Source organism: Moschus berezovskii, chromosome 23 (assembly GCF_049115385.1).
Source record: "Moschus berezovskii isolate FMDL1 chromosome 23, NW_MosBer_1.0, whole genome shotgun sequence".
NCBI classification, from domain to species: domain Eukaryota; kingdom Metazoa; phylum Chordata; class Mammalia; order Artiodactyla; family Moschidae; genus Moschus; species Moschus berezovskii.
The window spans coordinates 40,866,751-40,889,047 of record NC_142482.1 but is presented as its reverse complement, the minus strand read 5'-3'; the positions used below and the strand labels follow the sequence as shown (position 1 = coordinate 40,889,047).

At 38.5% G+C, this 22,297-nt stretch overlaps 1 protein-coding gene across 1 annotated transcript; it reads left to right on the top strand.

Moving 5' to 3' along the window:
- Nucleotides 1-7,092: 7,092 nt before the first annotated feature.
- LOC129543456 (olfactory receptor 2J3-like) lies at nt 7,093-8,023 on the top strand. The gene is given in 2 exon segments (XM_055406565.2): nt 7,093-7,113; nt 7,115-8,023. Coding segments are annotated over 2 exon segments (930 nt in total).
- Nucleotides 8,024-22,297: the final 14,274 nt, after the last annotated feature.

Genomic DNA, 22,297 nt, shown 5'->3' with positions numbered 1-22,297 from the left:
GAGCATCCTGTAACATGCATCGACCCTGAACTGGTGATTCTTTTCACATATGACAACATACGTGTTTCAATGCCATTCTCCCAAATCATCCCACCCTCACCCTCTCCCACAGAGTCCCAAAGACTGTTCTATATATCTGTGTCTCTATTGCTGTCTCGTATACAGGGTTATCATTTGCATCTTTCTAAATTCCATATATATGCATTAGTATACTGTATTGGTGTTTTTCTTTCTGGCTCTATGAAATTAAATGAAAAAGTTATCCATGGTGGCCTTGAAGAGGTGTTCTTATATGGGAGTGTCCCTGTACAATCTCTGTGGGACCAGTGGCTTTGATGGCAGAACTGGGTTTGACCTGAACACAAGTCATGTCTTTCCTCAGGGTGCACTGACAACTATAACCTTGTTGGGGGATGCGGTTAGAATTGAAGGGGCTGGGGCCAGAGCCTGGTGTGAGCCAGTGCTTCTTCCTCTTTGCTTAGTGGCCATCACAGTCCTTTTGGGGGTATGGTGGGTCTCAAGTTCCTGAAGCCCCAGAGGAGAGCAGTGCTGGAGGAAGAGGGTCTGGTGTTTTTATTTGACAAAAGTCAGTGTATTGTCTATGGTGGTCTGGCCACCCTCAGACATATGGTCTCTTTGTGATGCTGCCTGTGCAAATTCCAGCAATGGATGCCTGCTTCCTGCTCAGGCTTGGAGCTACTTTTAGCATCTCACAGTGAACTTTCCTCTTTGTCATGGCAGCTGTTGCTCCAGAGTGGAGCTGTGCTGGAGTGTTAGCTCAGTTCAGGGTAGGACATTCACTAGGGCATTTGTGTGTGAAGCCAGTCAACCCATGGTTTTGTTCTGTCCTTTCCACCCTGCTTTGGGAAGATAGAAGCATTTTTGCACTATTCCCAAACTGAGTTAAGGTTTCCCATAGCCCATATCTTAGTCCCTCTGAGCCTCCAAACAGCCAAGGGAGCTCCTCTTCCCTTAGTCAGACCCCAGGACTGGGGTGTCCAAGATGTAACTTGAACTGCTCACCCCTCATGGAGAGTCTTCTCCTTTGTAATATTCCTTTTCCTCTGAGTCCCCTCCTAGGGGCATAGGACCTGACCTAATTGCTTGTCTTTGTTTCTGACTTGATTCTGCTTTTACTTTTCTTGTAGCCTTGGTTGTACAGGAGTCTCTCTGGTCGTCTCCAGTTAGTTTTCAGTGAGAATTTTTCCACATAAATATGTGAGGGTATATGAGTTCCACATCCTTGTACTCTACCATCTTGATTTGAATCCAGTCTATTTCTCAAAGTTGTATGTTTCCTCTTGATCTTACAGTGCACTAGACTGGTTGTAGATAGCCTCTAAAAAATGATTGTAATAAATATAACAAAAGTAATAGTTGATGATTCTAGCTGTAGGAATATAGGTGCTCTATTGTAATATTTTAAATATCTAAAATAAAGAATAACAAAGAAATAGAGGTGTTTGTTAAAATATCTGTTCAAATATGTATTGAATAATTATGTAGTAAGCACTGGGGAAAACATTTATGTATTTTTCTTATTAATTTTCACAACAATTAAGACCACTGAAACATAAAGACTGTTTTCTGATATTTCTGTTAAATAGAAACACCCAATTGCTCTCCTAAAGATTACAGTTTTTAAAATGTGATTTTATTACAATATATGATTTCTACACCAAAATCTTCTTTCTACAGATGAACTATGTTAGCTAGAAACAATATAACAATTTAAAAATGTTCATTAATTTATAAACTCATGGTGTATTTTAATAGTAGCAAGTAAATTATTGGATGTAGATTAATAATCTAAGGTAATTTCAGTTGTTTATGTATTATTGCAAAACTCTTCACAAGACATCAAGGGAAATTACTGAGAAGTTTTGGAAATAGTAAATAATTTTACTATGTTTTTGAGTTTTGGTAGTTACCATCTCAGTTACAGTTTAAATGGTCCTCAAAGTTTTTTTCAATACTTTTGCAGTACTAAACTTGGCCTTGAAGCTTACAAACGTTGGCAGGCAGAATTAAATTCATAAGGCAAAGTTTAGTCTTTATGTATTCCATTAAAAAAAATAATTCGATTTATTTATTTTTGACTGTGCTGAGTCTTCATTGCTGCCTGGGTATTTTTTTAGTTGCAGTGAGCTGGGGCTACTTTCCAGTTGCAGTGGGCAGTGGGCAGTCTTCTCATTGCAATGGCCTCTCGTTGTAGAGCACTGGCTCTAGGGTGCACAGGCTTCAGTAGCTACAGCACGTGAGCTTAGTAGTTGTGACTCCTGGGCTCTAGAGAACAGGCTCAACGGTTGTGACTCTCAGGCTTAGTTTCTTCGAGGCATGTGGGATCTTCCTGCATCAGGGATTGAACCAGTGTCTCCTGCAATGGCAGAAGGGTTCTTTACCATTGAGCCACCAGGCAAGCCTATGGATTCTGTTTTTAGAAATGTTTCATGCTTCCCTTTCCACCTCCCCATTAGACTACCTCTGACAAGTATTCCTTTAAATTTGGCCCTTAGGATGATGAAGAAATCAGGAAGAAACTTCAGGACAACTCATTTTCTTCCCTATACACTAGGCTTAAAACATGTTTATTAGTGATATTGCTATCTTAGTACAACTGTATGGTATCAAGTTGAAGGTATTCCTTAGAAACTGTTCTAACTAGGACAACTCCTTGAAGGGCATTAATTGCTGCTTTGGGACTTACCCTCCCACTGACCCCAGTTAAGGAAAACAAGTGTTTATTCTTTTGTTTCCATAAAGGCACCATTTGCTCTAGGAAAGGGGGGGTTCCATCCCCTGACACAGTGAATACTCTAATGAGTTCCTCCTTCCAGCTAAAACCAGATCTTTTTGGTAGACTCAGGACTCTGTCTTATGTAGCAATGATAATCACAGTAATTTTCAGACTCTGCTTTTCTATATTGATATAGTAGATTAGAATATATGGTATACACAGCCATTTATGCTGGTGATTTCCAAGAGATGAAAACTAGAGATCAGATCAGTCCACACATAGGACTAATAGAGGACATAGATTGTGTAGACAAATATAGGGAATGAGGACAGACACAGGAAGGACAGAAGTGGAAAGAGTTGTTTGAGTATTACTTAAGCACTAGGTGAGAGTATTAAAGGACTAATATGAGAAAAAACAACCTCGCCAGGGATATGGGAATGGGAAAAATAGACTTGTGTCCACCACTGTTTCTTCCATCTATCTTAGTTAAAAAAAAGAGAAGTAATATTTCATTCCACAACCTGTGAAAGCAACCTTCGATGAGGTCTTCATTTCTGCCTTCTCCGGTAAGAAGTACAGTAAACCATAAAGTTCTTACCTTTTCTTTTCTTTACTTACATCTGTTTTTTTTTCTCTTATCTCATATCCCTTTCTAACATTTACTAGTATGTTGAAGGATGAATCATGCAACAGATTAAGATATGGCTGTCACTTTGTTTTAACAAGTATACTAAGATTTTTAGGCAATTGAACAAGGAAGAAGAAAGTTATATTCACAATAGAAGAAGCAATGACTGAATTTGGGTTTGTATTTCTCATGATGTACTATTTCCCTTCTAGGACAATTGAAAAATAATCTCTAGATTTTTCTATCATCTCTCAAGAGGCAGTGATCTCTCCGTGATGTAATCTTCGTAATTCACTATTTGATCATTGCTACTTTTTGATTCAGCCTTGGTGAACTTCATCATCCAGTGGGCTCAACAACACCTTCTCTGGTGAGGTCTGACCTTTAGCCTTAAGGAGGAAGTGCCTCTTTCCAAGCTTGTCCTTTGTTAGATACTGTCTCTTGGTCCAAGATTCATTTAGAGTTCTAGTTGCATCTTTATAGTTATTCTCCTTCCATAACTTAAAGTTCTTTATGTTAATCTTCTGTTTAATTACCAAATTATCTTTTTAAATAATGTAATATCTGACTCTCCTGCATGGTTTCTGAGCTACAGAATGTAGTCTAGGTTAGTATAACTAGTGAATGATTAAGAGTTTAAAGGCCTGAATCAGTTGTGGGGTTAAACTATTTCTAACTTTCATGCTGAAACTCAACAAATTAGCTACTGCTCACAGCTTTTTTAGGAATTGCACTTATAAAACATGAGTAATTAAAAGACCACAGTAGAGATAACTGGGGGCTTCCCAAGTGGCGTGATAGTAAAGAATCTGCCTGCCAATGCAGGAGGTTCAAGAGATGTGGGCTTGATCCCTGAGTTGGGAGGATCCCCTGGAGTAGAAAATGGCAACTTACTCCAGTATTCTTCCCTGGAGAATCCCATGAACAGAGGAACATGGTGGGATATAGTCCATGGGGTCACAAAAAGTCAGATATGACTGAGCACACACACAGGCAATAGAGGCAACCATGGATGGCTCTGCTGTGATTTTTACTTATTTTGGCCAATAGCTTATTAGAAAGTGGGAGAGAAAAAATTGGCTATGGAAGAAGGGAAGCAGATATGATGTGTCAGTGTTGAGTAAGGCAAAGCATTCACAGAGAGGAGGGATATTTAAATAGTGGTTATTATGCCTTGTCATAGTAACTATATAACAAAAGACAGTATTGATCTTTCCTATGAAAGACTGAAAACCCACAAGAGAAAAAAAATCACTTAGGGGTCATAACTGTTCATGAAATGCACTTTATTATTATTTTTTTAAACAAAAAGAAACCTAAGGTTCTCTAGGTTCAATATATAAAATGACAGAGTCATTTAATGGTTTCAATAAACATTCAGAATTCTTCTCTAAGCTGGAGAATAAAAATTTATGTAGACATTATAAATTATAAGCAGAATTTGAATATGGTCTCAGTTACTGTCCTAGAGGAAAGGAAAACTTCCTTGAGGCCCTGTGTTCAGGTGTCTCAACCCTATGATACACAGGAGCACACTTAACTTTGAGCACCAATAGTCGGATTCCTCTCCATCTTTCCCCAACCTCACATTCTTCCTTGCTTCTTTGTTCTCTGGATTTTATATGTTACTTTTTCTAAAAATACCTCTTTTCAAATCAGTTATGTTTTATGTCCTTTAAAAGGCATTTTATTACTGTTTCCCCCATCCATTTCACAGATCTAGTCATGTGAACTAAGATTTTCAGCTTTGTTTGTATCATGAGTAACCATAAGTTGATGTCCATGTGTTTCTGTCTCTTTTTTGTACCTCTATTTGGCTTTCAGTTTAGAAATAAATTGTGAGTGCAAGTAAAAAATAGGGAGATAAAGGTTTTCTATAAGAATATTTACTTGAAGCTCAATATTTTCACCCTATATAAACATTTTGAAATCACAAATAAATTTGATGTTACTCATATCTTTTCATCTATATGTAAGATTATTGGGATTGCAATTATTCTGTTTTCTATAATCACATAAATAGAAATTGCCTGAAAATGCTGAAAAGAAAACTAAAGCTATTTGTTTGAAAAAAAAGATTGTTTCATGGAAAATTTTCTTCTGTTGGTATATTAGGATTTTTTCAAGTTACTTTTCACATAGATGTCATCCTTAGATGAGTAAGAATAGCTCAACAGTTAAGTTACTTTTCTATAACAACACAAATGTCTGGATGAAACATAAAAGTAAAAAATACTTTGTAGCTTTTTTGTTACTTTTTATTCTAGATTGAATTTACAGAAAATGTGCTAAAGAGGTATAAAGAACTACCATTAACCTTTTAAGTAGATTCAGCAGTAGTTTACATTCTGCCTGAAAGACTTATTCTATAATCTCTTTCTTTCTCTCTCATCCATCTGTATCTATCTATCACATATGAATCTATGTATCTATCATCTATGTATATATCTATTATCTATGTATAAATATATTAATTTCTATTTACCTATCAGTATTTATCTATTATCTATCTATGGTATCTTTTTTTTTTCTGGACCATAATAGTCTAATTTGGAGATACCATGTTCTTTTCTGCTAAATTCTATTGTTTATTTTCTAAGAATGGGAATCCTATTTTACATAATCATTGTATAGTTAACAAAATAAGAAAATTTAACATGGGTACTATATTATTATCTAACCTATAGTTCATATTCATATTTCTCCAATTGTCTCAAAATGTAGTTAATGTCTATTTTTTCCCTAGTACAGACTTACACATTTAGATATCATGCCTTTTTGTCCTCCTTTAAGCCTAACAAGTTCCTTAGCCTTTTTCTCCCTTAGATTTGATATTTTTGAAGAGTGCAGGCCAGTTATTTTGTCCATCTTGTCTCAACATGAGTTTGTCTCATGTTTCTTCATTTTTATCATCAAGCTGTACATTTTTGGCAGGAATATGACTGAAACAACATTATGTCATAGTCAGAGCATCACATTAGTAGTCACATGATGTTGGTTTGTCTCAACATTGGTGATATTAGCATGATTACTTGACTATGGTGATGTCCACCAGGTTTTCCTATTGTAAAGTCTACTACTTTTCACTTTGTAATTAACATGTATTTTGTGAAGGAATATTTTAGACTATGTAAATGTCCTATTTCTCATAATATTTTGATTTACTAGTTATTAGCATCCATTTATGTTTTTCTAGCGCTGCTATTCCTTCTTTAGTTATTAATTAGGATCCTGCTGGGAGGAAAAGCTTTCTCTTCTCCACTATTTCTTCATCCTTTCTAAAATTTATCAGTAATAGTTTGTGGAGTCTTATTTCTTTCAATTCATTAGTATCATAGTTTCACTTAATGACCAAATTGTCTTAGAATTGAATAGTGGTATTCAATTCTTTGATCTGGCTTCTGTTTCTTTTCTAAGTGTTTCTATGGTTCTTGGAGAATTTCCACACTTTTTTTTGAGTGTATGTAGTTCTTTCCTTGGACTTCCCAGGTGGCACTAGAGGTAAAGAACCCATCTGACAACAGATGAAAGTGACACAGGTTTGATCCCTGAATTGGTAAGATCCCGTGGAGCAGGAAATGGCAACCCACTCCAGTATTCTTGTCTGGAGAATCCCATGGACAGAGGAGCCTGGTGGGCTTCTGTCCATAGGGTCACAAAGAGTCAGACACAGCTGAAGCGACTTAGCATAGCGCAACACAATTCTTTCCTTAGGTAACAAGAAATGCATGATGATGGAAAGAATCAATGCAAGTTCTGAAGACTACTTTGTTCTACTGGGTTTTTCTAACTGGCCTCAGCTTGAGTTAGTTCTCTTTGTGGTTATCTTGATGTTCTACTTGATGACATTGATAGGCAACCTGTTCATCATTATCTTGTCATACCTGGACTCCCATCTCCACACTCCCATGTACTTCTTCATCTCAAACCTCTCTTTTCTGGATCTCTGCTACACCACAAGCTCCATTCCTCAGTTGCTGATCAACCTCTGGGGCCCAGTAAAAACTATCTCTTACAATGGCTGTATGATTCAACTTTATTTTTTCCTTGCACTGGGAACCACAGAATGTGTGCTACTGATGGTGATGTCCTATGACCGTTATGCAGCTGTGTGTAGACCCTTGCATTACACTGTCCTCATGCACCCTCGTTTCTGCCATCTGTTGGCTGTGGCTTGTTGGGTAAGTGGCTTCACAAACTCAGCACTTCATTCCTTCTTTACATTTCGGGTACCCCTGTGCGGACATCGCCAAGTGGACCATTTCTTCTGTGAAGTTCCAGCATTGCTTCGACTGTCATGCATTGATACCCGTGCTAATGAGCTGACCCTCATGGTCACAAGCTCCATTTTTGTTCTCACACCTCTCATCCTCATTCTCAGCTCCTATGGTGCCATTGCCCGGGCAGTGCTGAGGATGCAGTCAACAACTGGACTCCAGAAAGTCTTTGGGACGTGTGGAGCGCATCTTATGGTTGTATCCCTTTTTTTCATTCCAGCCATGTGCATGTACCTCCAGCCACCATCAGGAAAGTCTCAAGATCAAGGCAAGTTCATTGCCCTGTTTTATACTGTTGTCACTCCTAGCCTCAACCCTCTAATCTACACCCTCAGAAACAAAGATGTAAGAGGGGCAGTAAAGAGACTAGTGGGGTGAGAATGATCTAGTGTACTTGTGACAGTGATGGTAAACTGGAGCATCTTTTTCACCAGTAGTTCATCTACCCATCCACACATCAACCCTTCTTTCATTCACTCACTCTATTAGCACTTACTGTATACTCTCACAAGGTCACAGAGTTCATGGTAGCAGATAGGAATTAACACAGTCTGCCTAAATAGTAATCACTTCTCAGTGGATATAACAGTCATGTAAAATATGAATCAAACATCAATATTAATTTTTTCAGTGCAGAAATCTAATAAAAGTATCCTTTACTTAACTGAAGGTGAAGCATAGAGTTTGTTGTAAAAATTGATAAAATTCAGATGTAAAATTCCTATGGAGAGATGATATTCTTAATTTCATATGACCTAGAATATGTCTTTCAGTTTCTCACTTTTTAGTTATAGGCAAAATTCTCACTTTTTAATTTGAGGCAAAATTTGTCATAAAATTTTTCTTCTGTCTTTGGTTTAATGAAAGATAAATCTTTTCTCTAACACTGTTATTCTCTTTTGAATATTAGTTAATATTGAAAAAAATTTTGGTGTATTCTTTAATATTCCATTATCATTAGTAAGAAAATAATTTTGATGAATTGTACCAAAAAGGACTTTCAAATAATGCCCCTCATATTTTCCTTTTTTTTTTCAAGTCAGTGAGACGTGTAAAGGAGGTGAAAATAAGTTGCAAAGCTGTGCTATATAGCACATAAAGTGATGGTCATCCTAGGCTAGGTTTTGTTAGGTGAAGTTAGACATTGTTGCACCTGCTTAACTTAAGAAGCAATAAAGAATGTCTGAGTTGACTGAGTACAAGGCTCTTTAAAAATGAGTTGATGAATCCAATGGGTATTTAAAAGAATGATGTGAATATATATTAGAAAATATTTGTGATAAAAGCTGTATGAAAATGTTAGTTGTTTTTTCCTTTTTAAACTCAATCTGATTTGAATATTTGTGGTTAGAAAGTTCATTATAAAAATCAACTGGCATTTTCCAAATAAAGAAATGTACTTTTATCAAAGTATAATTTTATTACCTATATTATTGCCACCGTCTCCATCTGAAATGTATACTATGTATACAACACTTTAAACTGAACCCACATTGAGCTGAAGAATAATTAAATTTAAAGTAAAATCTTGGCAAAACCTGAATTTTGAATGCTAACTCAAATGTCAGTTGTAGTTTTTGAGGCCTTTAAAGTTTAGATACAATTGGTTCAAACCCTATTTCCTAAAGTATTAAAATGAAAAACACATCCAAAATCTTCCCCTCAATTTCCTGTGTGGCTTGCAGTTATATTGATTCTGATGTCTTTGTCTTCTCCTTTGTTTATCTGTGATTCATTCTTTATCTCCAACTAGGTGTATATGGGATATATTCAATTATGCTTAAGCTGCTGCTGCTAAGTCACTTCAGTCATGTCCAACTCTGTGTGACCCCATAGACGGAAGCCCACCAGGCTCCGCCATAGAGCCAAGAATCATGTCTATAAAAGAACTTTTAGTAAATAATTGGGGCCACATAGAATGAACCATCACAGAGGAAAACAAAAACTTTAAAAAACTTAAAAGACATAACTGAGTGCTTTGAACCATCTTGCATTTATGGAAATACCACTATTTGGGATACCGCATGCAGTACCTTAGTCTCTCACTGCCTCAATTTTCAGAGACAAATCCACCATATTCCAATTACAATTCACAAACAAAATTACTTAAAAGAAAAATTTCATAGACATCAGATCTATCTTGCAAGAATGTTCTATGTACATTTGAAGAGAATGTTTATACTTGTGCTGATAGATGGGATGTATATGAAAGTCTGTTAGGTCCAATTGGTATAAAGTATGGTTCAAGTCCAATTTTTTTAATTGATTTTCTTTCTGGGTAATGTACCCATTGCTGAAAATGTGATATTGAAGTCCCCTACTATTAATGTATTGTAGTGTTGTCTATTTCTCCCTTCAGATCTGTTAGTATTTTCTTAATTTATTTAGCTGCATCAGGGTTGGGTATATAAATATTTGCAATTGTTATAGTTTCTTGATGAATGGACCCCTTTATCATTATTCAATGTCTCTCATTGCAGTTTTGGATAAAGTTTATATTGTGATGTAAATATAGCTACCCCCACTTTCCTTTGGTTTCTGCTTGCGTGGAATATCTTTCACTATTCCTTAATTTTAAGCCTATGTGTGTCTATAGTGTAAGTCCTGATAGTCGTCCTTTCTTTATCCTTTGTGAATCTACATTAAGTTTTTGCTTTGCGGTTACCATGAGGATTACATAAAACATTGTATAGATTAAACAGTCCCTATCAATCAGAAAGCAACTTAACTTTGATCAGTTAAATTAGCTCTACCATTTTATTCTCTTTTATATTTTTGGTGTCATAATTTCTTTTTATATTGTTAACTGACAAATTATAGTAGCCATAGTTATTTTGAATATCTTTTGTTTTGACTTTTTTTTCTATATTTAAGTGTATTTAACACACCATCTCCTTACAGTTTTAGAATTTTCCACATCTGTGTGTGTTTAATTTTTACCAATGTGTCCTATGATTTAATGTCAGTTTTTATCATAAATTTATTTTAGCTTGAAGAACTCTTTGCATCATTTCTCAAAAGTCAGATCTAGTGGCGAAGAACTCCTTCCATTTTTTTTAAAATCTAGAAAAAGCTTTATCTCTTTTTCTTATTTGCTTTGTCAGAGTATTCATCGTAGACATTTTTTTTTCTTTCATCACCTTGAATATATCTTTCCATTCTCTCCTGGCCTGTAGGGTTTCTGCAAGGAAACTGGCTAATGGCCTAATGGGAATTCATTTGTAGACTACATTCTTTTTTCTCTGGCCAGTTTTAAGATTCTCTGTCTTTAATTTTGGACAGTTTCATTAAAATGTGTCTTAAAGAAGGCCTTTTGCATTGAGATAAGGAGGCGATCTAATTTCTGAACTTAGACTAGTCTCTCCACAGGTTCGAGAAGGTCTCAGATGTCCCTTTAAACAAACTTTCTGCTTCCTCTTTCCTCCTTTTGAAATTCTGATTAATATTTTCTCTCTAGAAGAAATCCCATAAATCATGCAGCCTTTCTTTTCTCTTTTTCATACTTTTTATTTTGTTCTTCTCTGATTCAGTTATTTCAAAGTCTTGCCTGCTAGCTTTCTTATTCTGTGTCTCATTTGTTCCATTCTGTAGATGCTCTCTTTAGCATTTTTCATTTCGTTCATTGAATTTTTCAGCTCCAGAATTTCTGTTTAGTTTTCTTTATGCACTCTTTTTCTTTGCTAAATTTCTCATTTTGTTCATGTATTTTTCTGATTTAGTTGAACTATCTTTTTGTTTTCCTGAGGCTCATTGAGTTACCTCAAAATAGTTTTGAATTCTTTATCAGTTAGATAGCTATATTCCTTACCTTGGAGCTAGGTTGTTGAGGATTATTTCTATTTTTTTGGTGATGATATGTTTTCTTCATTCTTCTTGTTTCCTGTAGTTTTGCATTGATGCTTTTAGCGGACACTTTCTCAAATCTTTCCTAGTTGGCTTCCGATGGGGTATACTTTTTCTGAATTGTTGTATTTGGAGTTTTCTCCGCCTTTATATTTGGTATACCCATAACACACCCCGTTCCATCTTGTGGCAGCATTTGTAAGTATGTAAGCCTTCTCTGGTTCTTTCAATTCACCAGGCTGGTTGCTGGAAGCATTTGTTTTCCAGAGGGGGCCCTATAGCTCAAGTTTGAGGTTTCTCTTTTGCTCACAGGTCCTTGTCTGTTTTTCTGATGGCATTCCCTTTAAAAGCTATGCTCTCTCTTTCATACTTGGCAGTGTACAAAGAGGCAGCTGAAGCACTGGAAGAGGAATGGGTTTAGCACTTGGGGCAGCGGGGGTACTTACAGACCTGTTGGAGATTTTGGAATGAATTCCTCTCAGGGGTTCATGGGCAGACTTCCTACTGAAGTCCTGAGCCCAGTCAACTGAAACCATGCCTCTTTTCATTCTTATCTGCTTCTTTCTAAATATTTCACTTCCCCATGGACATGGAGGTTCCACTTAGTATTCCTGGTGCTGCTGGAGAGAAATAGGTTTCTCTAACAGCATCCTGTACAATTGGTGTAGCTGAGCACTGAAAACTGCTCTTCTGTTTCACTGTGGGATAGATCACTGTGGGATATAGTTCAACTGTGACACCTTGGGGGATAAGTAGTCTGTCAAAGCTCTTTGTCTCCACTCCACTATGTTCAAACTGTCTCTTTCTCTCTCTTTTGCTTCATGGTATGCTGGATTCTCCCCCTGAGAAGGTTGAGCTGCAGCAAACTCTCTCTCATCTGTTGGTGTCTGCCCTAGTCAGCAGTTTCCATATTTTACTCCAACACTGTTGAAGGGATTGAGGTAGATTCACTGGCTCTGCTGGTCCCACAGAACATACAGAGGTCTGTCTGCCTATTACTGGATGCACTCAAGGGTGAAACTTCTCCTGGGTTTCTTGGTGTTTAGTGCTGGATCCCACAAATCCCACAGAAGCACTTTGGCGCATGGTTGGAAGTCCAATTAGTTTTTTCAAATGGGAGGCGGGTGAAGAACAACATCTTACATTGTCATGATGCTGAAATCACTCCTAATTGCTTATTTTTAATTATTACACATAGTATAATATGTAATGTTTGAACCAATAATTGTTCTTGTGCAAATGAAATGTATTAAATAGAAAGTAATCAACATTAACATATTTATTAATTTATAAACAAACAACACAAGAACTATATACTAAGAGATATATTGATGTATCTAGACCAACAGAGAAAACAATTTATTAATTGTCCTATTAATGTCCTTTCTCCAAAGTATCATTTATAAACTCAGATTCAGTCAGTAGTTTGTACTGTCTCTTTCAAGGTAGTTTTCTGTGAAATTCATAGAAATATGCCTAGATTATTTGTTTCACTCAAGAATTTCCAATCTGAGATAAAGAATCCTCTGAGTTTAGAAAGAGCTGAGGTCTCCATGGTGCACTTAACTCTGCTGTTTGCTAAATGTGAGGATATTGGGAAAAGGGCAAGAAATTTCAGAAGCTAATTTTAGAGTAGTTTCCTTGCCAAAGATTTTTATACTCCCACTTCTCATTGCCAACTTGACCTCTAACCTCTCCTCACTATGCCAGAATAGGTGACACATTGCATCTGCATAAAGAACCCTAAATCTGAGACTTAAAGTTGTTTTCCATTAGTACTATTATTTCACTGTAGAGTGCTTTCCTTGAAGAGAATCAGAAACTCTGAGTTAGAATATGTACAAAATCTACTATTGTCCAACTGTTGCTTCTCAGTATTAATTCTTATTAAAAATTTATCATATAATATACCAATATATTATATGCTTAAAATTTTTATCCTAAAATGTTATAATATTAAGTTGGGATGGATTGAATTTTTAAAATTGCTCCAGAAAAGGAAATCTTACAATATTAAAAACTCTTCATCCCTTTAGTCAAGGTCTCTTTCATAAGCACATTTATTCTGTCTTGTAGCAATTGAAGTCCATTTCTTCTTGCAGATAATAAAATATTTACTTATATCTTAGAATTTGATTTTAGTTTTTCTAGAATTTTTTTGAGCTTTTATTCCAAAAGGCACTCTTCGTGATATTAAATTTGATAAAACCAATACCTCCTACTTAGTCCTCTAGACTTAAAACATCATCATTATCTTTGGCTTATCTCTTCCCAAGAGAAACCACATTCAAGAAATTTCTAAGTCAGCCTCCTACAGCAATATTTCACACTTTTTTCTTCTTTTATGTTTTAATACTCTTATCCTACTCAAGGAACTTGTCACTTGTTGCATAAATTGATACAATATCTTAATTAGTCAAGTTTCTGGTGTCTCCTATTCTAAATCATTGTTCGCTTTGCTAAATGTAGTCTTATTAAATAGAGAAGGCAATGGCACCCCACTCAAGTATTCAAGCCTGGAAAATCCTGTGGATGGAGGAGCCTGGTAGGCTACAGTCCATGGGGTCGCGAAGAGTCAGACATGACTGAGTGACTTCACTTTCACTTTTCACTTTCATGCATTGGAGAAGGAAATGGCAACCCACTCCAGTGTTCTTGCCTGGAGAATCCCAGGGACGGGGGGAGCCTGGTGGGTTGCCGTCTATAGGGTCGCACAGAGTTGGACACGACTGACGCGACTTAGCAGCAGCAGCAGCAGCAGTCTTGTTAAATAGAGGTCTGATATAACAAGAGGACTTAAAGTCCTTATTACTTCACACATAGAAATACACATTCTTTAGTATTACCTTCATTTCTGGTCCCTGTTCTCATTCAATGTATATCCCCTTTTCAATTTTATATGCATACTGCTCCATGAATACTTCATCTTGAGACAAATGAGTTATTCATCATATGAATGCATAATCTTAAATGTCTGTCATCTTTGCAAATACCTTGTTATATGGTAGAAAAAAACATAATTTGGTAACTGAAAGACTTTCAAATTCCAATACAGACATAAACTATTGAAGCTTAAGAGTTAATCAGCACAATTTCATTATGTATCAAATCTGGAAAATTATAGCCTTTTAGGATTCCTGAAGATTCAGTTCAGTTCAATTCAGTTCAGTTGCTCAGTTGTGTCCGGCTCTTTGTGACCCCATGAATCACAGCACACCAGGCCTCCCTGTCCATCACCAACTCCCAGAGTTCACTCAAACTCATGTCCATCGAGTTGGTGATGCCATCAGCCATCTCATTCTCTGTCGTCCCCTTCTCCTCCCGCCCCCAATCCCTCCCAGCATCAGAGTCTTTTCCAGTGAGTCAATTCTTCACATGAGGTGGCCAAAGTATTGGAGTTTCAGCTTTAGCATCAGTCCTTCCAATGAACACCCAGGACTGATATCCTTTAGAATGGACTGGTTGGATCTCCTTGCAGTCCAAGGAACTCTCAAGAGTCTTCTCCAACACCATAGTTCAAAAGCATCAATTCTTCGGCGATCAGCTTTCTTCACAGTCCAACTCTCACATCCATACATGACGACTGGAAAAACTATAGCCTTAACTAGACGGACCTTGGTTGGCAAAATAATGTCTCTGCTTTTTAATATGCTATCTAGGTTGGTCTTAACTTTCCTTCCAAGGAGTAAGCGTCTTTTAATTTCATGGCTGCAATCAGCATCCACAGTGAATTAGTTCAGTTCAATTCAGTCGTGTCTGACTCTTTGTGACCCCATGGACCACAGCACGCCAGGCCTCCCTGTCCATAACCAGTTCCTGGAGTTTACCCAAACTCATGTCCATTGAGTCGGTGATGCCATCCAACCATCTCATTCTTTGTTATCCCCTCTCCTCCTGCCTTCAATCTTGCCCAGCATCAGGGTCTTTTCAAATGAGTCAGCTCTTTGCCTCAGGTGGCCAAAGTACTGGAGTTTCAGCTTCAATATCAGTCCTTCTAATGAACACTCGGGACTGATCTCCTTTAGGATGGACTGGTTGGATCTCCTTGCAGTCCAAGGGACTCTCAAGAGTCTTCTCCAGCACCACAGTTCAAAAGCATCAATTCTTCGGCGCTCAGCTTTCTTTATAGTCCAATCTCACATCCATACACGACTAGTGGAAGAAGCATAGCCTTAACTAGATGGAGCTTTGTTGGCAATTGTCTCTGCTTTTTGATATGCTGCCTAGGTTGGTCATAAATTTCCTTCCAAGGAGTAAGCATCTTTTAATTTCATGGCTGCAGCCACCACATGCAGTGATTTTGGAGCCCCAAAAATAAAGTCAGCCACAGTTTCCTGTTTCTCCATCTATTTGCCATGAAATGATGGGACCAGATGCCATGATCTTATTTTCCTGAATGTTGAGCTTTAAGCCAACTTTTTCACTCTCCTCTTTCACTTTCATCAAAAGGCTGTTTAGTTCTTCACTTTCTGCCATAAGGGTGGTGTCATCTGCATATCTGAGGTTAGTGATATTTCTCCCAGCAATCTTGATTCCAGCTTGTGCTTCATCCAGCCCAGCGTTCCTCATGATGCAATCTGCACATAAGTTAAATAAGCAGGCTGACAATATATAGCCTTGATGTACTCCTTTCCCAAATTGGAACCAGTCTGTTCTTCCATGTCCAGTTCTAACTGTTGTTTCCTGACCTGCATACAAATTTCTCAAGAGGCAGGTCAGGTGGTCTGGTATGCCCATCTCTTTCAGAATTTTCCACAGTTTATTGTGATCCACACAGTCAAAGGCTTTGGTATAGTCAATAAAGCAGAAATAGATGTTTTTCTGGAACTCTCTTGCTTTTTCAGTGGTTCAGCAGATGTTGGCAATTTGATCTCTGGTTATTCTTTTCTAAAACCAGCTTGAACATCTGGAAGTTCACGGTTCATGTATTGCTGAAGCCTTGCTTGCAGAATTTTGAGCATTACTAGTGTGTGAGATGAGTGCAATTGTGTGGTAGTTTGAGCATTCTTTGGCATTGCCTTTCTTTGGGATTGGAATGAAAACTGACCTTTTCCAGTCCCATGGCCACTGCTGAGTTTTCCAAATTTGCTGGCATATTGAGTGCCACACTTTCACAGCGTCATCTTTTAGGATTTGAAATAGGTCAACTGGAATTCCATCACCTCTACTAGCTTTGTTAGATAAGATTTTAAATACAAAGTATCTAACACATTTACTAAACAATGGAAGCTTCTAAATAGTTGTGTTTTGTTTTTTGTCTCATTTCTTATGTTCAATTTTTAATTTTTTATATTGGAGTATATTTGGTATACAATATGTTAGTTTCAGATGTACAACAAAGTGATTTAGTCATACATGTACTTATTCTCCCTGGTGGCTCAGATGGTAAAGAATACGCCTGCAATGTGGGAGATCTGGGTTTGATCCCTGAGTTGGGAAGATCCCTGGAGGAGGGCATGACAACTCACTCTAGTGTTCTTGCCTGGAGAATCTCCATGGACAGAGGAGCCTTGTGGGCTACAGTCCATGGGGTTGCAAAGAGTCAGACATGACTGAGTGACTAAGCACATACAGCAGATACTTATATTTATTCTTTTCACATTCTTTTCCCATATAAATTATTAAAAAGTATAGATTAGAGTTCCCCGTGCTATACAGGTTGATTATCTACTTTATACATAGTAGTTTGTAAATCCTGGAGGAGGGCATGGCAACCCACTCCAGTTTTCTTGCCTGGAGAATCCCCATGGACAGAGAAACCTGGAAGGCTACAATTCATGGGGTCGCAAAGAGTCTAACATGACTGAACGACTAAGCACAGCACAGCACAATGTGCTTATGTTAATCCCAACCTCCTAATTTATCCCTCCCCTCCCCACCTCTCCTCTTTGATCACCACAGCTTTGTTTTTTAAAGCCTGTGAGTCTGTTTCTGTTTTGTAGATAAGTTTATTTTCATAATTTTTTAGATTACACATATAAGTGATATGATATTTGTCTTTTTCTGTCATATTTCACTTAGTATGATAATCTCTAGGTCCATCCATATTGCTGCAAATGGCATTATTTCATTCTTTTTTTTATGGCTGAGTAATTCTCTGTTATATATATGTACCACATCTTCTTTATCCATTCATCTGTTGATGGACATTTAGGTTGCTTCCTCGTCTTGGCTATTGTAATAGCGCTGCAGTGAACATTAGGGTACATGAGTTTCTTTGAATTAAGGCTTTCTCAGGGAGAAGGAAATGGCAACCCACTCCAGTATTCTTGCCTAGAGAATCCTGTGGACAGAGGAGTCTGGTGGGCTGTTGTTCATAGGGTAACATGGAGTCAGACCTGACTGAAACGACTTATTGTGCATGCATGCATTGGAGAAGGAAATGGCAACCCACTCCAGTATTCTTGCCTGGAGAATCCCAGGGATGGAGGAGCCTGGTGGGTTGCTGTCTGTGGGGTCGCACAGAGTCGGAAACAACTGAAGCGACTTAGCAGCAGCAGCAGCAGCAGCAGCAGGGTATAAGCCCAGGAGTGGAATTTCTGAATGATTCAGTTCAGTTCAGTCGCTCGGTCGTATCCGACTCTCCATGACCCCATGAATCACAGCACGCCAGGCCTCCCTGTCCATCACCAACTACTGGAGTTCACTCAAACTCATGTCCACAGAGTCGGTGATGCCATCCAGCCATCTCATTCTCTGTCGTCCCCTTCTCCTCCTGCCCCCAGCCTTTCCTAGCATCAGAGTCTTTTCCAGTGAGTCAGCTCTTCGCATGAGGTGGCCAAAGTATTGCAGTTTCAGCTTTAGCATCAGTCCTTCCAATGAACACCCAGAATTGATTAAGTAGTTCTATTTTTAGTTTAATGAACCTCTATACTGTTCTCCGGAGAAGGCAATGGCAAGCCACTCCAGTACTCTTGCCTGGAGAGTCCCATGGATGGAGGGGCCTGGTGGGCTGCAGTCCATGGGGTCGCTAAGGGTCGGACACGACTGAGTGACTTCACTTTCACTTTTCACTTTCACGCATTGGAGAAGGAAATGGCAACCCACTCTAGTGTTCTTGCCTGGAGAATCCCAGGGACGGGGGAGCCTGGTGGGCTTCTGCCTGTGGGATCACACAGAGTCAGACACGACTAAAGTGACTTAGCAGCAGCAGCATACTGTTCTCCACAGTGGCTGTACCAATTTGCATTCCCACCAAGAGTGTCGGAGAGTTCCCTTTTCACCACAACTTCTCATGTAGACTTTTTGATAATGACCATTCTGACTGGTGTGAGGTGATATCACTTGTTTTGATTTCCATTTCTCTAATGTTTAGCTATGGTGAGCATCTTGTCATGTGCTTTTGGTCATCTGTCTTCTTTGGAGAAATGTCTATTTAAATCTTCTGTCCATTTTTTTGATTGTTTTTTTTTTTTTGATACTGAACTGATATTCAGTTCAGTTGCTCAGTCGTGTCCAACTCTTTGCGACCCCATGAATCACAGCACACCAGGCCTCCCTGTCCATCACCAAATCCTGGAGTTCACTCAAACTCATGTCCATCAAGTCGGTGATGCCATCCAGCCATCTCATTCTCTGTCGTCCCCTTCTCCTCCCGCCCCCAATCCTTCCCAGCATCAGAGTCTTTTCCAGTGAGTCAGCTCGTCACATGAGGTGGCCAAAGTATTGGAGTTTCAGCTTTAGCATCAGTCCTTCCAATGAACACCCAGGATTGATCTCCTTTAGAATGGACTGGTTGGATCTCCTTGCAGTCCAAGGGACTCTCAAGAGTCTTCTCCAGCAGTACAGTTCAAAAGCATCAATTCTTCAGTGCTCAGCTTTCTTCACAGTCCAACTCTCACATCCATACTTGACCACTGGAAAAACCATAGCCTTGACTAGATGGAACTGATATTGAACAAGATTAATCTCTTCTCAGTCATATAATTTGCAAATATTTCCTCCCCTTCTGTGGGTTGTCTTTTCATTTTGTTTATGGTTTCCATTGCTGTGCAAAAGATTTTAAGTTTAATTAGGTCCCCATTTGTTAATTTCTGTTTTTATTTTCATTGATCTAGGAGATAGATCCAAAAAAAATATTGCTGTAATTTATGTCAAAGGGTGTTCTGCCTATGTTTTTCTCCAAGAGTTTTATAGTATCTGGCTTTACAGTGAGGTCTTTAATCCATTTTGAGTTTATTTTTGTGTATAATATTAGAGAATGTTCTGATTTCATTCCTTTACATGTAACTGTCCAGTTTTCCTAGCACCATTTTTTGAAGAGACTGTCTTTTCTCCATTGTATACCTTTGGCTCCTTTGTTGTAGATTAACTGACTAGATGCATGAGCTTATTTCTGGACTTTCTGTCGTGTTCCATTGATCTATATGTATGTCTACAACAGTACCTTATTGTTTTGATGACTATGGTTTTATCCTCTGGTCTTCCCTGTTGGCTCAGAGAGTAAGAATCTGCCTGCAATAGTCTAAAGTAAGGGAGCCAGATTCATCCAGCTCCATTGTTCGTTCTTAAGATTGTTTTGGCTATTTGGGGTCTGTTGTGTTTCCATACAAATTTTAAGTTTTTTTTTCCCTAGATCTGCAAAGAAAATAGTTGTGAGCTCTTAAACATTTTTTGATTATGAAGTTCCCTCAGTCAGTGATATATTCATACATATTTCTACTAAATATTCAATTTTTTATCATCTGTTCCTAGAAAAACTCTCTAATTCTTCCTCTTTGTTTGGAATTAGATTAGTATTCTTCCTTTTGTTCCAGATTTACATTTATTTTAAAGAAATTTATTGAGGTATACTTAGTATGCAAAAAGCTGCATATATTTAATGATAAATTGTGGTGAGTTTAGACGTGTCTGTACCCTTTCCTGCAACAAACGGCGACTCTGGTGGAGACTCTTCTTCACTGAGACTGACATCCTGACCACTCGGGGTACTCAGGGGCCAGCTGGTCTGCCTGCCAATGGACCAGACCCAACGGCCACAACTGGTACCCTTTTGTCTCTGGTCTCCTCCTGATGCGGACAACTGGCCAGAAGTGCCCCAACCGGTAAGGAATAAGAGACTTTATTGACCTCGCTCCCCTTCCCCCTCTCTTTCCTATCCTTAACCCTTTCTATCCTTCCCCGTTTTTCTAGTCTCCTGGTCCTGGACTCTGAAATCTGGTCAAAGGGCCTCAGCCTGAGCTGAGGATTGGAGACTGATCACCTCCTCTTGGCAGAGAACTCGAATTCTGGTTCTGGTCTAGTCTGATTTCTGGTAGGGCCGAGTTCCAGTCCTCCCTTCTCTGGAGGCCCAGGGTTAAGTTCCATAACGCCTGGGTATCTGCAGGTGGCAGGAGACGTCTGTAAGCCCACCCCTTTTGCTCCCCTCTCCCGCCTCCTTCCCCTTCTTCTTTCAACCCGGCGTCCTTTCCTCCCTTTGAAATCGGTGAAGACCTGAGATATTTTCCTTTACTCTGTTAGTACTTGGATCTGAAGTTCTGTGTCTCTATAGAAGGTTTTCTGAGAGACTGTTTTCTTGTATTTAAGGGAGTGTCTGATGAGGACTGCCAGGTCTATATGTGTGTTTTAACTCTGTGTTCTGTGTTGTGGTTTTTGATGGCCATTTTGCTTTGGCTCGCTACCTTTTGGTTTAGACCTGCTGCCATTTTGTTAGAAGTTGATTTTCTTTCCCTGTGCCTTGAGACCAGGGCTCTGGCTCTGTTCTCAGGAACACTTATCTAGACCATCTCTAATCCCTGATATGAGAAGGCAATAGCAAGCCACTCCAGTACTCTTGCCTGGAGACTCCCATGGACAGAGGAGCCTGGTAAGCTACGGTCCATGGGGTCGCTAAGAGTCGGACATGACTGAGTGACTTCACTGTCACTTTTCACTTTCACACATTGGCAAAGGAAATGGCAACCCACTCCAGTATTTTTGCCTGGAGAATCCCAGGGACAGAGGAGCCTGCTGGGCTGCCATCTATGGGGTCACACAGAGTCAGACACGAGTGACGCAACTTAGCAGTAGCAGCAGCAGTACCCATGATACTCTTCCCATAAACATGATAGTAAAATGTACGTCACCTCCAAAAGACTTCTTGTGCTCCTTGCTGTTTTTGGATTAGAGTATGAGTCATGAGATTGTGCAGTTTAAAACTAAAGAGGGTAAGAATCCCATACTTGAAGGTATATTTTAAGACTATTGAATTCTGTGTGGAAGACTTTCACAATTCTGAAATGTGTTTTCCGATAGGCCTGGAAAGTAGCAGATGATTAAAAGAAGCAGTCTTAACAGCTCTGTAAGCTTTTAACACAACTCTTGTTGGGTTTTGCCCTCCACTCTAAAAATTACCATTTTTATGTAAGTAAGACTGTTAGACAAGATATATCTTTAATAAGAACGATCAGAGATGTTATTTGACATCGAAGAATTTTTGTTTTCATTGCTGTCTGTGTGTGAACTTTAGAAACATTTTTTGGCAATCAGCCACTCATCAGCCAAATTTTAAAGTTATTTAGAACTTTTGCCAAACTAAACACACCGAAGTCCATTTGTCTCAAGAACTGGACTAAGCACCAGATGATCTGCTCTGTTTAAAAACGTAGGTCTGGGGTTCAGTGGCTAAGACTCCACACTCTTAATGCAAGGGGCCCAGGTTTGATCCCTGGTTAGGGAACTAGATCCTACATTAAGCAATGATCCTGAGTGCCACAACTAAGCCCAGGCACAGCTAAATAAATAAGTAAAATATAAATATTTTTAAAAAGTGCATCTGGGTTGCAGTTGATTCTTGTTCAGGATAACATATGAATTCTCATCCAATAATTT